At 35.4% G+C, this 15,108-nt stretch overlaps 1 protein-coding gene across 1 annotated transcript in view; it reads right to left on the bottom strand.

The window, feature by feature from the left end:
* MTHFD2L (methylenetetrahydrofolate dehydrogenase (NADP+ dependent) 2 like) overlaps window positions 1-15,108 on the bottom strand; it is a gene marked incomplete at its 3' end in the record, with an annotated part of 137,846 nt that overhangs the window by 77,277 nt on the left and 45,461 nt on the right. The window contains exon 5 of the mRNA XM_082838301.1: window positions 14,928-15,035. Within this exon, the coding sequence (XP_082694427.1) occupies window positions 14,928-15,035 (108 nt within the window). The remainder of the gene's footprint in view (window positions 1-14,927; window positions 15,036-15,108) is intronic.

Raw genomic sequence — 15,108 nt, 5'->3', positions numbered from 1 at the left:
AATATATAAGTAACAAATAAAAAAGAAATCAGTTCATAAAACAGAAATTACAGGAGATACACGGAGAAATAGAAACACATTGAATTTGTTGAATTCAATTAACCTTTCTCAATCCATTACAGGTCAAAGGTATAGAAAATATAAGCAACATAATTAATGATATATATCTGATTACAATATATTAAACTCTGAAAGTAGATCATATATTTTCCTTTCAGGTGCCCAAAGAATATATTTTTAATGATATGACTTTGGCAACAGCAAAAAAAGTAATTAATACCAAAAAGTAGATAACTAGATAAGCTATAGATATTTTCTCTGATCACAAATCAATAAAGTTATAAGTATTGACAAAATCAGAAATTGAAAAACACTTCCATTGGAAAAAATTTTTAATACTGTTTTGAACAATCCTTGAGGCAAAAGGAAAACACAAAACAACATTGCAGAATTTCTAGAAACATTTATAATAATAGTACTACAGATTAGATCCTATAAAATATAAATAAAACAAAGCTTAGAGGAAAATTCACAGACTTAAATTATTATATAAATAAAATAGAAATTAAAAAATGAGTGAATCAATCATTTAACTTAAAATGTTAGATAAAGAACAATAAAATAAATAAAAGATATTAGAAAAAAATTAATAAACATAAATGTTAAAATGTTTATAATAACTAAGCCTAAAAACTGTAACATTATAAGCAAGGAGAGAATTCAATAAATTAGCCAAGTAAAAATGAATATATAGAAATAAATATGAAAATTAAAGAAAACCTCAACTAAAATTGGAGTTGAGGAGCACCTGTAGAAGGTGCTCTCACTACTATCACTTTCCATTGTTTGCATGCACTGGCCTCTATTTTCATGCCGCGTGGGAAGAACTGTATCTTGCTTTACCAAACAAGAGGAAGTCTTCTATTTCAGGAAGAAAGATTTTCCTTGCCCAGCAACAGACCAGCCAATGAGAAGCCATTGCCACCCTGAACTCTTACTTTCCTCCAGTAAACTTTTGTTTAGAACAGTCCCTCCAAACTATCCCCCCACTTTTCTCTATAAAAGTAAGCTCCCCTCCTTTGTTCTCTGGATTTGCCTATGGTCCACCATAGCTTGCATCTCCCAAACTGTAATTCCTCTGGCTATTCCCAAATAAACTCATCTTGCAGGTATGGTAACTGGCTATTTTATTTTTAAAGTTGATATAAATACTATCATATACAACAACATGTAAGATGATATAATGAAAGAAAAGACCCCATTATAATAGCAATACAAAAATAAAATACTCAGAAGTAAACTTAACAAGAAGTGTGTAAAATCTATATGGTAAAAGAAAATCTCTAGAACAACACCAAAAGATTTAAGTAAGACTGAGGAACTAGTCATGGTTTTAAGACAAACCATATTCTTGAGTAGGATTCAACATATACAGATGACAGTTCCCCCTATATTCATTATACATTGAATACAACTACAAAAAAAATGGTTTTTTTCTAGATGAATATAATTTTATTCTAAAGTTAATATGGAAAAATAAAAGAGAAAACCAGGAAATCTTTGAATAGGAAGAACAATGAGAGGGAACTCTTTGTACTTGATACAGCAGTCTTTTTCATTTCAGATAATGTACCACTTTCTGCCCAGATACTTAGAGTAAAAGTCTGAGTTCCCCTTGTTTTTTCTCTTTCTTTCATTTGCTATAAACAATCAACAAATGTAGAGTATATGTTTAGAACCATCCCAAGCCACCAAAATTATGAAGCATCCTCCCATCTCTATCTTAATACAATTCTCCTATATTTAGAAGGTTCCCCTTATACATTAGCAGCCCACTCAAGCATTCTCTTGTTCCAAATGAGAGCCTCCCAAATTCCTGCAAAAACCAAAATTAAAACCAAACCTTCCCACTTCATCATTACTGATGATTTCATCAAGGAACTGAGTGATACATAATCCAGTGAGTTATATACACATACAATTAACAATCTGTAAAGCTTCAAGCAAAAGAAAAAATATTGAGATGAATTTCAATCAGCACGGAAAGATCTTTTAGATAACTCCACTCCTTCAATAATAATATCTAGTTAAATTGTTTTTACTCCTAAGTGAGTTTGGCTAGGAATACCCATGGAAATATCAAAGTCTTATTTAGACTTGATTGATCAGTTTCTGACTATTGTGCTATCAAACAATGGGAAGGGTTTTAGCCTGCTATTCATTAAAATGGATGATGATAGCAAAAGAGAGTTGAGCCAAGGGAGTTAAGAGCAAATGTGTTCAAATAATGCCTCAGACGCTTCTGCCTTTTCCCCTTGATACCTGTTCCTGGTTCTGAGAACTAGATATCCTAACTGTCTTACTTGGCGTTGTGAAAATTCTTGTCATTTCTGTTTTCAATTCTGGCGCCCCGTTACTTTTGTTCAATGAATCCTATGACTTGCTGCACCTAGTCATTTCTAGCACCTCAAATTTTTCCCTAGGGTAATCAGAACCAACAGGTTACAGCAGCTACTCCATAAAATGATGTATATCTCTGACCCTCAGATGACTTTTTCCCTCACTCAGTTTTATCCTCATATTGTGAGTATGATAAGAGCCTGGGCTCAGGCTTAATTCTTCTATCACACAAACCCAGATAAAAATGCTTTGTGACCACCTACAAGGGTGGGATAGGGAGGGAGACGCAAGAGGGAGGAGATATGGGGATATATGTATATGTATAGCTGATTCACTTTGTTATAAAGCAGAAACTAACACACCACTGTAAAGCGATTATACTCTGATAAAGATGTTAAGAAAATGTTTTATAAGAAGTATTAAGCAACTTCACTGTGCCCAGTGCTTTACATCATGTTTGTAAGATATAATAAGAATAAAAGACTTAGAACCCATCTCCCAGAATCATAGAGTTCTGTTAGAACTTAATAAATTAGCTGCTGGGCAAGATATGCTTCTTACTATATAAAAGTCCACAGTCAATCAAGACTTGTTCACTGGGAGCCACCTGCACAGTTTTCTAGGCTATCATTACCTCTGTCATTTATGCAAAACTGCAGATTGTAGCAAAGAGTTGTTGGCAATTAAAATTTGAGGAAATTAATATTTTCTATTTAAAAATATTAAGACAAACAACACACTATGATTCATTTTAGACTATCATTTTTTTGTTAAAATTACCTAAATGAGGAATTCACTTTTGTCAGACATTTCCAGCCATTCCCTACATTTATTTACTCGACAATCAAGAAATAATCCCAGGACGATGCCAAGTGATGGAGATACAAAATTCCCTCCTCTCACATGGAAAACAGATCTGTGAATCAGAATTATAATACAATGTGGTAACTCCACACTAAAAGGAGGTATAAGTTACAGTGTTGGCACAGAGAACCATTATCTACTCTAGCTAAGAACAGCACAGGGGCACTTAAAGGTCTAAGAGAGAGGTTCTTGATGTGAGTAGGAATTTGGTTTGCTTCTGCTTCAATTCCCTTATGCTTTTCCTATCCCTTCCAACTGATAAATCATTTTCCATAAAAATAATTACAGGCATATTATTTCGCCCAGACTTTTGGAAAGTTCTTTCTTACAAGAGCTAAAGTCTCCCTTTTGGCAAATTTTACTAGGATCCTAGATCTATCTTCCACAGCAACGCAGGACAAGTCTCATCTTCCTTTTCCATGAGGCAAATCTTCAAATACATACTTGCTTGTGCCTGTATAAGCAGATGAAGCCAAATGGCAAATCCAACAGGAGCTAGAATCTCACATGTAGGGTTTTGCTTTGTTACTTTTTAAGGGAAAAATGAGTCATTCCCAATATATTAATCCATACCATGGTCTGTTTGAAAGGGAAAATCACCAGGGAAATCGCAAGAAGGAAAACTCAGTATTTGTCAACAGAATAGCACTAGATGGATAAGAGAAGCCTGAGTTCTGTTTTCAGACAAATGCCTCGAGAGGCCTAAAGATTCTGAATTTGAACATGTATTTCTTTCTCTCTCCAAAAGCTGCAATTACATCTTTAAGCATAAAACAGACAAAAAACAAAATGCACAGAGCCAAAACATATGTGATGAAATAGCTCTTATATAAGAACTTACTACACGTCTAGCACTGTTCTAGTACTTTACACGTATTAACTCACACAATCTTCAGCAAACACTGTAAGTGTATTTTTTATGAGGTAGAAACTAATATTATTTACATTTTTATAAATAAGGAAACCGAGAAAATACAAAAAGCCCATAATTTGTCCAAGGTCATCAAACTATATAAGAGTCAGAATTCAAATTTATTTAGTTCAGCTCTAGTGGCCAAGCTGCTAGTCACTTCACTACACAGCCTCCGCCCTAAGCAGAAAGGAAAGGAACCATTGGAGTTCACAGTTGTAAAATCAGAGCTGAGAAACACTATGTTTTCACTTTGGTCAGCAGAATAGCATTTCTGGGATTATCATCCTGACTCTTCCAGGAGGCCAGTGGGGGATCTTGGATGACACTTCTTTTTCCTTAGGGATAAAGTCTGCCTTTAGATCTCACCTGGAACACACTGGTAGTACTAATAAGACAGCATCTGACAGAAAACACATGTGTCTCTAACACAAAAAGGACATTTTCAGCTTTAATTTTTACCACTTGTAAAATAATCAAGAGCTAATTTCCCCAGATCTTAAAACAATACTGTACTCTCTTGGCTCCTGAATTCCATCTACTATAAGTTTTCTGTTTCAACTTGAGCTGTTTTTTCTTTGTTTAAATAACTTTAGATACAGTTACAGAGTACTCAGATCTAAGCCTTCTTTTCATGCTTAAAATGGGCCAGACTTTAATCTCGTATCTGGTCAAGACCTGGCTGGTTTGATTTGCTGTTTATCAGTCTTTCAGTTATCTTCCAAACACCTTGGGTCACTAGGTGGATGACAACTAAGGAATATGGTTTCACGTTTAGTTACTCAAATACCGTTTCAATTCCACTCCTTTTAAACATCTATCTCAATCTATCTCTTTTGTGAGAAAGAGTATTAGGAAGGACTTACTGAATCTTGACCACCATTGTCTCTAGATAGTTAAAAGATCTTCCCCTTGTTTCAGCCAAAAATTATTGAATCGAAATCATGGATTCATTCATTTAACATAGACAATATATAAATGAGCAAATACATATATAATAAAAAGTTTGCATAGAAATAAGTGCTATGAAGAAAAAAGCACAGAGTAAGTAAACAGAGTAATAGCATAGGTGCTACTTTGATAAGGTGGTCAGGGACAGCCTGGAGAGATAACATTTGGACAGAAACCCGAAGGAAGTGAGGAAATAATTATGTAAATAACTTCCAAAAAGAGCATTCTAGGCCGAAGGAAAACCAAGGGCAAAGATCCTGACACGTGAGCATGTATGACATGTTCTAGGAAAGCAAAATGCAGGTGTGGCTTGGAGGGCAGTGATGAAGGTGAGAATGGTAAAAATTGAGTAAGGAGAGGCAGCCCAGGTAGGATCATGTAAGATCTTGCATATCGTACTAAGGAATTTGGATGTTATTCTGGTGTTTTATTGTTTTGAGTGTTATGGGAAGCCACAGATGATTGAGACACACCAGTTAGAAAACAGACTGCACGCAGGAGATGAGACAAGGGTGGAGGCAGGAAACTGGTTTGTAAATTTTATAGTGTGAGATAACGGCTGTCTGAACTAAGGTCTTATTAGTGAAGATGGTGAGATCATGGGTATATTTGACACAGACTGTTAATGGATAAGACATGGGGTGTGAGAGAGAGAAGTCAAGGATGGCCTGAGCAACTGGGTGAATTGATGGCGACATTTACTAAGACAGGGAAGACTAAGGGAGTAAAATTAAGAGTGAAGGTTTGTATATGGTAATTTTGAGATGCCTACTGACCATCCAAGTGGAGTTGTCAAGTGGACAGTGGTTATATGGGTCCAGAGTAAGAGGTGACACAGGCGGTATTTAAAGCTATGAGGCCGGAAAAGATTGACTAGGGAATGACTCTGGAACAGGAAGTGAAGCCCTGGGCTCATTCCCATGCTTTGAGTAGTCTTCCTCAGTTACCCTCCCTGTACACATTCTTCTGTGGAGCTTCCTAAAAAATACCGATATTCAGATCTAACTCATAAAGATTCTGATATGATTGTTCTGTGTTGGGCTTAGGTGGCTACATTTTTAAAAGCCCCCAGATGATTACAGTGGACAGTTAAGTTTGAGAAACACTGGTTTAGAATTTGGGAAGAAGGGAATGACTCAAAAACTGAGAATGAGAAGAAACGTCTAAGTGAGATCAGAGAAATGTATGCCAATGGTAGCTTTGATCTATGCTAAACAATAAGAGAAACAACCCTATAAAATATGGCTGTTTCATTAAATTAAAAAGCATGTTATAAATATTACTCAGTCCATTACATAGTTCCCTGCTTATAAGTAACTTTAGGAGAAAATATTTTTTGGTCTTAATATCAGAAAATATTTTATTTATCCTGAGCATGTGTTTCCTTTTTATTAATCTTTATTGGAGTGTAGCTGATTTACAACATTGTAGTTATAGTTTCAGGTGTACAGCAAAGTGAATCAATTATACATATACATATACCTACTCTTTTTTTTTAGATTCTTTTTCACATAGGCCATTACAGAGTACTGAGTAGAGTTCCCTGTGCTAGCAGGTTCTTACTAGTTATCTATTTTATATATAGTAGTATGTATATGTCAGTCCCAATCTCCCAATTTATCCCTCCCCATCTTATCCCCTGGTAACAATAAGTTTGTTTTCTACATCCATGACTCTATTTCTGTTTTGTAACATGTGTTTATTTTTAACTCTAAAGATACTTACTTGGGTAACTAGTCATCTTTTTTTCCTGCCTAAAAGCTCACAGGATGAAATTAGTAACCCTATCACAGAAAGTATAGTTTAGACTCAATTAAATAAATGTACCAAACACATATTCAGTGTGCTTGGCAGGGGAAAATATCCATGAAGATTTAATGATATGCCTATTTTTAATAGTAGCTTTATTCTTGGCTCCATTTTAGTTCCAGGCCTTGCTTCCCCTTTTTCTTAACTAGTTCTCATTTGCATTGTGCTTCATATATTGTTGTGGACCACCTTAAATACTTTTTAGAATAAATGCAGTATAATAGCTTATATGAACTGAACACTGAGTTCTAGGGAAATGCAGGAACAGAGTGTGTACTCGGGCAATATGATAAAGAGCCTATTCTCATTAACACTGGGCTCTCCTGCTCCAGCAGTCAATCTTCACCCATCAAGACTCCAACTATGGTGTAAACAAGTTGCCAGTTATAAAGGAAAATATTGGCTTTGGAGCCTTATATTTTTAGGATTATTTTCCTATTAATAGTGATAAAATGTGTTAAATCATCCACATGAATCAATTCCCAGGTGACGAAATTCCTCATGGTATCAAACAGCTAGGTCAGTATTCCTGCCTGTGAAACAGATTTTAAGCTATATATATATATATATATATATATATATATATATATATATATATATATAACTAACTAAATTTTAAAGCGATCAGACCCTCCCAAATCTTAGCCAAAATGAGGTAGTCAGCTCAGTCATGGGATAAGGGGCATGAGCCAAAGTATTGCCCTTTCCTTTCTAGTTGTTTTGGCTGGGAGATGTATGTATGAGATCTATTTGTTAAAGCTTTATATAATTTTTACATTTATTTTTATTTTTTTCTTTCCAAGATTAACAGATGAAAAGAAACTCAGGAATCTTATTACAAAGTCTTATTCTGCAAACTTGCTTAAAAGACCATAGACTAAGGCTAAATAAGTATTCTCAAGGCTCTGAATTCATTCTCTGTATGGAAAAAGGCTAGACCTCTAGGGTGTATTAGTACAAATTTAGCAAATATATAGATACAAATATGGCAACTATAAATACAAATATATATACACACACACACATATATATGTATATGTGTGTGTGTGTGTGTGTGTGTGTATATATATATATAATAGTTTTAGGGGGGATAAAAACAACTTTCAGGGTTAAAGACTTTTACTCTCACAGATTCACAGTACTTACTATATTAAAGGTTATATTATATTACTATATTCACAGTCAAGATATATGTTTGATTTTGTTTAACCCAGATTTCCCAGACTTATTTGACTAATTTTTGTCCCTTTAAAAAAAAAACTAAACCCATTTAGAGAAACACACTCCACAGGGTGTGGGTCATCTCAAGAGGTGAGAGGCCCCGAAATACGGGGTGGTTAGTTTTTATGGGCTGGGTAATTTCATAGGCTAATGAGTGGGAGGATTAGTCCAACTATTTTGGGGAAGGGGTGGAGATTTCCAGAAATTGGGCCACCTCCCACTTTTTGGCCTTTTTAGCTGGCCTCAGAACCATTTAAAATCTTGTGGTACATCCGTGCTCCTAAGAATACAGCTTATGAATAGCCATATTAAAACTTACATGATATTCTTGGTCTACAAATAAAGAGAATTTATTCATTCATTTATTGAACAAAGACTTTTTGGAGAGCTATTACGCTAGATGCTGGAAATAAAATGGGAAGATAAAGAGATATGGTTTTCCCTCTTGTGGAGTTAATAGTCCAGTGAGTATGATGAAAATTAATCAGATAGTGACATAATAAATGACAATCACAAACTGATAAATGTTGTGAAGGAAAAGTTCTTCAATGTGTCTATGGTGGTGTGTGTGAGGGGGTGGGAGAGATTTTCATAAGTTCTATCTGATGTACTTACTGTATATGTATAATAACACTGCTTGGCATTGAACTGATTTTGTTTTAAATCATCAAATCATCATTTACCATTATGGTATGAATGATTTATTTTGTACAGAGTGAACTTTTTCCTTCTAGAGATTTTAGAAATTTTTAATAACTTCAAGTAGAATATAGTTTTAGTTTTGTCTGTGAGGTGGGATTTTTTAGTTTGAAGTGAAGAACAGTGACAGAAGGTAGACAATAAAAACATTCCATTGCAATAGTACAAAAGATAGGCATAAAAAGGTATAACATTAATGTATAACTATAGCTAGAAATCATCCACTCCTTCCCACAACCAAGCTTTTTATTACAGAAAGCTCTCCTCCTTTGCAGCATTTTGCACAATTATAATAATTAATCATTCATACCTAATTGTTTGATCACTGTCTTTCCTACTAAACTGTAAGCTCAAGAGGACAGGGCAATATCTGATTTATTCACTATCATATTCCCATGCTTAGTGACAAAGAAATCAGCTCCTCTGTAAGAAGGCAGCATTGTATGCCAGCAGCTCAAGAAAAAAAAAAAAGTCTAAACAAAATGATAGATTTTAAATGTTTTACTGGAAAAATGCTGTGACCTCTTTCAATTAATGCTGTCAGCAATAATTTTCCTTCCCTTCCCAGTATCCTTAGGTCTCCTCTCCCCTTCCTGATGGTTGTGAGGCATTCTCCTCTCCTGTGATCTGACTCTTGGGCAAAAGGGGAGTCATAAGTTATACTTTTATGTAAATGCCTATAATGTTAAAATATGAAGGAGTTATAGTAAGTACCTAGCTACTTCTGTTCCCTCCTCCCCACTATATAGGGATTTTTTTTCCCATAAACGGCAGTATTTTATTTTAAATCCCTAGCCTGCAGTATTATTTTCTACAATACAGGCACACAGGAAACACTAAATAAACTGTTATTGATTCACTGACTAGTTGCATTATTACATGCCAAGCCCTGTGCTAAATTTCAGAGATACAAAAAGCCTAAGACAAAATATTTGTCATTGAGCAGTTCATATTTACTATGTCTGTGTAGAAAAGGGGACCAGGTAGACAATCAATATGCAACAGGATTAGTACTGGGATGGCAGCACATATAACATGTAAAAGTTAGATTTGCTGCACATCTTGAAAGGTGGGCTGGAGGTGAGAGGAAAGCAGGCGAGTGAGGGGAAACAGCATTCCCTGCAGAGGGAACAGGGTATGTAACGGAAAGGAGGCCTGGAAGAGATGGTGTGTTTGGGGAACAATATGCAGTTCTATGAAGCTTCAGCATAAGGTACCAGGGGGAACTCGATGGGATGAATGGCTGAAAAGGCTGGTGGAGCAGAAATGAATATCCTAACAAGTGATGCTTTGAATAATCGGGCTTATAGACATCAGAAAAGGGATGCTTTGTGTTGATAATTATGAAAAAAAAAATGCCTGGTACTTTGAGGTCATGAGGAAAGAGGGAAAATGAAAGGGGGAAAAAAAAAGATTTGGACTTCACTTTATATTTTAAATAGTGTTTAATGTTATTTTCAATAGGGCAACTAATAGTTCCAGCTGCCTGATGTGAGAATATGTGACATTTTTCCAAGTACACTGCTTTCCAGATACTAGCTGGCTGAATTTCAGAGATGTTGAAAATGAAACAGTACTCCGACTATTCAACTTAGAAAATGAGACTACGACAAGCATTTGTTCTTTTCTATTGCTTTCCACTATGCAAACTCAAAGCTGTAATTCAGTAAAGTTTAGTCAACACAGAGGCGTCATAAAACATAATACCCTCAATATCTTACCACGAGTACTTCTACCTTAGGAATAGCGGAATGGGAGGAGAAAAGACTATAAATGCCTGCCGTCCCCCTGCCCCCATTTGACAATGGTTCATTCCACAGCGGCAGCAAAAGTCCCACTCCATTCCACTGGCAACAAGACTAAGAATCTCCGTCCGGGAGGCGTGATTGCTTTGCGTGACTCCTCTCTCCTAGGTGTTCCTTTTTGTCTCCTCTCTTTGAAACTTGAGAGCACCTGGTCCAACCTCACTGTGTTGAGCTTAATCACACATAACCACTCATATTACACTGCACTGCCTGGAACATCCATTCCTGTGTTACTACCTGAAGGCCCCTCCTGTAGGTGAGAGAGAATGCTCCCAGGCTAGCAAAAATGTTCATTTTCACAACTGGAGCCAATTTTCACTGACAAAATATCTTGTGGTTTTCCATTTAGATAGGATGTCCCCTTGAATGAAAAATACCTGACATATAGAAGTTGCAGCAGGTGGGCAGCTTGAGTGCAAAAGCTGAACACCAATGCGGAAGCTGTGCTTTGAGAAACACAGTGTCCTGAAGATGCAGTCTGTCATCTTCTGGAAACAGGGGGCCAAGTCTTCTTCACCCCTGTACCACACCCCCACCCCAGTGTTTCACAGAGAATAAGTACTGAACGCCTATTACCTGAATGAAGTCAAGAATATCCCAAAGGACTCTAAGCAAAATCAGCTTAGTTGCTGACTCTTCCAAAATGCTCTTTTAAAAAGTCCCAGCAACCAATGCCACTGCAATAGTACCCCAACCTTTTAGTTAAAAGGAGGAGCATGTCGTGGCCATTTAGGGGGATCTATTTAGATGACATGCCCTATGTAAGAATATAAAATAGGCAGAAATGAATTTACTCTAAAAGAATTTGAAATAAAATCAGACTATGTATTCCTTTGGTTATAATTAATACACATAATGCCTGGTCATTATGGCACTTTGTTATCTTAAAGGAAAAAAAAAAAACTGTTTCAGAGAAATTAGAGAACTCTGTTTTACTCCATCAGGGTAAGCTAAACATAAAGACATTGTGCTAAAGCCAATAGTATTCAGTTTTCATTCTGAAAACTGAAAGGTTAAGTTACCGGGGTAGGTTACTACATACAAAGACGTTAAAAGAATACCAGTGAATTATAGGTGATCACAATGATATTAAAACATCCTAACAAGTAGTGGGGCTCATGAGAAGAGACTCCGCTGTCAATCTCTTTACGTTTCCTCAATTAACCAAGGGCTTCCCTTAGCAAATTGAATGCTTTCTTAGGGATGCTGAATTTTATTTTGTGCCACTAAATATTTATCATTTAAATCACCCATACTTGCATATCATGCCCCCTCTGTACTCTGTCCCCCCACCCTACCACCACCAAGACTATAAGCTCTTGGAAGACAGGAACTATCTCTCACTCTCTATAAAGTACACAGTGGCTTGAATGTCATGTCATCTTTAAAGCCTCCTGTGATGACATGTCCTCAGCAGAAGGTTATCTCCCTGCAGCATCCTGCTGTGTTGAGTATCAGCACTAATTCTTTACCTCAAGATTTTAGCACATTCTCAGTCCTCTAAATATTTTAAGCCCTTGAAGAATTAAAAGAAGCTCTTTCTCACAAAACAGCCGGGATCCATGTCCTAAATAATCAAGACTAAAAGCCAGCCCTGTGTAGACACATATTAATCAAGCTAAATTACAGTATCGCCATTTTTCTTCTAGTGCAATTATCTTTGGCTTTAAGACACAAATGAATCATTTGGGCTCTGAATCTTTTCTGGCAAAGAAGTACAGTGTGAGCTAAATGCTCAACATTCTGAGTGTCATCAGAACAAGTTCTATAGATATGAATTTGCCCAGTTAATCCTCCTTCATTATGTCCATAAGCTAACAATGCACATGTAGTCACTGCACATCATTACTGCTCTAGCAGACATGGACATTTGAAATATTAACTTTCCCACAGACTGCAAATCTTCAGTAAGCGGCTCTCAACAATTCATTATACTAATCATATATGTCACCATACTCCTATTAAATATGCATGAGATTAATAAACACCACCCATGTTGCGAACTATCCAACATCATTTTTAATACAATTTATTACCTTTTAGATACTGTAATTATAACGGCACCTGTATGCCACTATAACTGTAAATTTAACCACCTGGCGTTTAAGTAACTAGTACTATATCTAATTCCAATTTTGTTCAATTTCTAACATGCATTCAAGTGAAAATATTTTGTAACACAAAGTATAAAATATTTATAAAGTAAATGTGTTTTATGACATAGGACTATCTAATTTAAAATTGCATAAATAAGAGGTAAATTAACTTACTTAGACTTAGGTATTTTATAGAAAAATAATTCAAAATTGAAATTTATCAAGAAATTAGCACACAATATATTAATATCCACAAGAAAAAGTGCAATGTAAACTTTGGAATATTACGATGTCATATTTATAATCTAATATTAACTTTATAAATTCTATGTTTATGCAAATTATTACAACAAAGATTAGATTTGATCCAAATAAAAGTAAATATAAAACCTACAGAAAAAGAAAATAAAATTTCAAATGAAGGTGAAAAATACATCATTGACCTTGGATTATGTTATTCTAAACTTTTTAGTTAGTATGGCCACAGATTATTATCTAAGCATAATAATGGAAATAACAGTAATAGTCACAGTTCACATGTACCAAGGGCTTACTTAACTTACTGTGTCAGGCACTGTGAAGAGTGCTTTACATACAAGTCTCATTCAATTTTCATAATAACCCAATGAAGGAGATATTAATATTATCTGCACTTTACAAATGAGGGAAGTGGAGACTTACACAGATTAAATGACTTACCCAAGGATACAGGGCTTGGCAGGGGAGGGGTCTGACTTCAAGTCTATCCTCCTAACCAGACAGTCAGCACCCAGCTCCCAGCTTTGTACACCACCTCCTTGAATGGCCTTGGGTAAGTCACTGAAGTCTCTAAAGCTCACTTCCTTTAGCTGCAAAATGTGAATATGAATATATTCCAGAATTATTGAGAATGAAATAAGATAGTTCATGAGAAAGTGCTGTGCAATTAATAGAGCTGCATAGTGCTGCTTGTTATGTTATTGATGAAATAAGAAAATAATATGTTGAAAATGAAGAAAAAACTGCCTATTTTGGCTCTTGGTCAAAATCTTCCAACAAAAATGGTACACCTAGGTAAATTTTCCTGGTTGTTTTTCCTTGCTTAACAGAAACTATTAAATAAAGGTAAATATGAATCAATATCTTTATTATACCCTAAGAGATAGATGAGCATTAACAGATTAAGTTAGAAGTGAATAGTTAAGCTAGAGATGCAACTTTGTAGATGGTTACCATGAAAACTATGTTGATATTACCAGATTTGGCCTTTCAAAAAGCTCTTCAAAACTAAGGCTTTTTAAAGTTTCTTTGAGTCATTATCAGGCCCTAGTTTACTATGATCCACATACACATTTTGATTCGTTGCAATATTTAAGTCCTTAAGTCCAGGCAGGCAAAAACAATTCAAACTCTAATAATTTATAATTTTATATAAGTGATATGTTATCATTGGGCTTCTTTTTCCTAAGGGCTTCATGGCTTAAAAAAATATTTCATATGCATTATGTCAACCAAGATCATAAAATTAGTACGGTTGACCCTTGAACAACGCGGAGGTCTGGGACACCCACCCTCTGCACAGTCAAAAATCCTCCTGTAACTTTACAGTCAGCCCCTGGATTTATGATTCCACATCCATTGATTCAACTAACCACAGATTATATAGTACTGTAGTATGTATTTAGTGAAAAAAAAATCTATGTATATGTGGACTTGTGCAGTTCAAACCCGTGCTGTTCAACAGTCAACTGTATTTGAAAATTTGAGATCAGGAAACTGGAATTCACCAAGGTTAATAATGGTAAAAAAAAAAAAAAAAAACACCAAACATATCTATATATTGGTGGTGTGTTTTAGGGGGGTAGTGTGTATGGGTATACAGATATCTATCAACATGTGATTTTTATGTATCTAGTATGTATCTAGCCTTTCTACCCTTCTTAATGTCTATATTTTTAATGATATAAAGGAAGTATATATAGCCAAAGGATAAAGTAGGAACAAAGGGGCCACATTTTTCCAGTAATTCTTTTATTCATTGTCAAGGTGCTCATGTCATTAGATAGGGAATAAAGGGAAACCTTTATTTGCAGAAGCCCATAAATATTCTATGTCACATTTTCAAACACATTTATTTGACGATTGTAAGTGAGAAAACTGTAAGAGTACATAGAATCTCCAGGTTGCCCCTACCTCCTGGCCGTTCGTGCTCTCCATCAGTGTGTAAGAGCATGGCGATGGGCATCCCTGCATTCTTGGATCTTCCAGCCACAACCACATTTTTTCCAAATGTTTCAATTCCTTAAAACACAGAGTTTGGTTTAAATGAAGAATAAGCAACAAGAAGCAAAGTAAACATCTCAACAGCCAACTG

This window comes from Leucopleurus acutus (genome assembly GCF_964270905.1).
Source record: "Leucopleurus acutus genome assembly, chromosome: 4".
NCBI classification, from domain to species: domain Eukaryota; kingdom Metazoa; phylum Chordata; class Mammalia; order Artiodactyla; family Delphinidae; genus Leucopleurus; species Leucopleurus acutus.
This window is presented reverse-complemented; position numbering and strand designations above follow the sequence as displayed.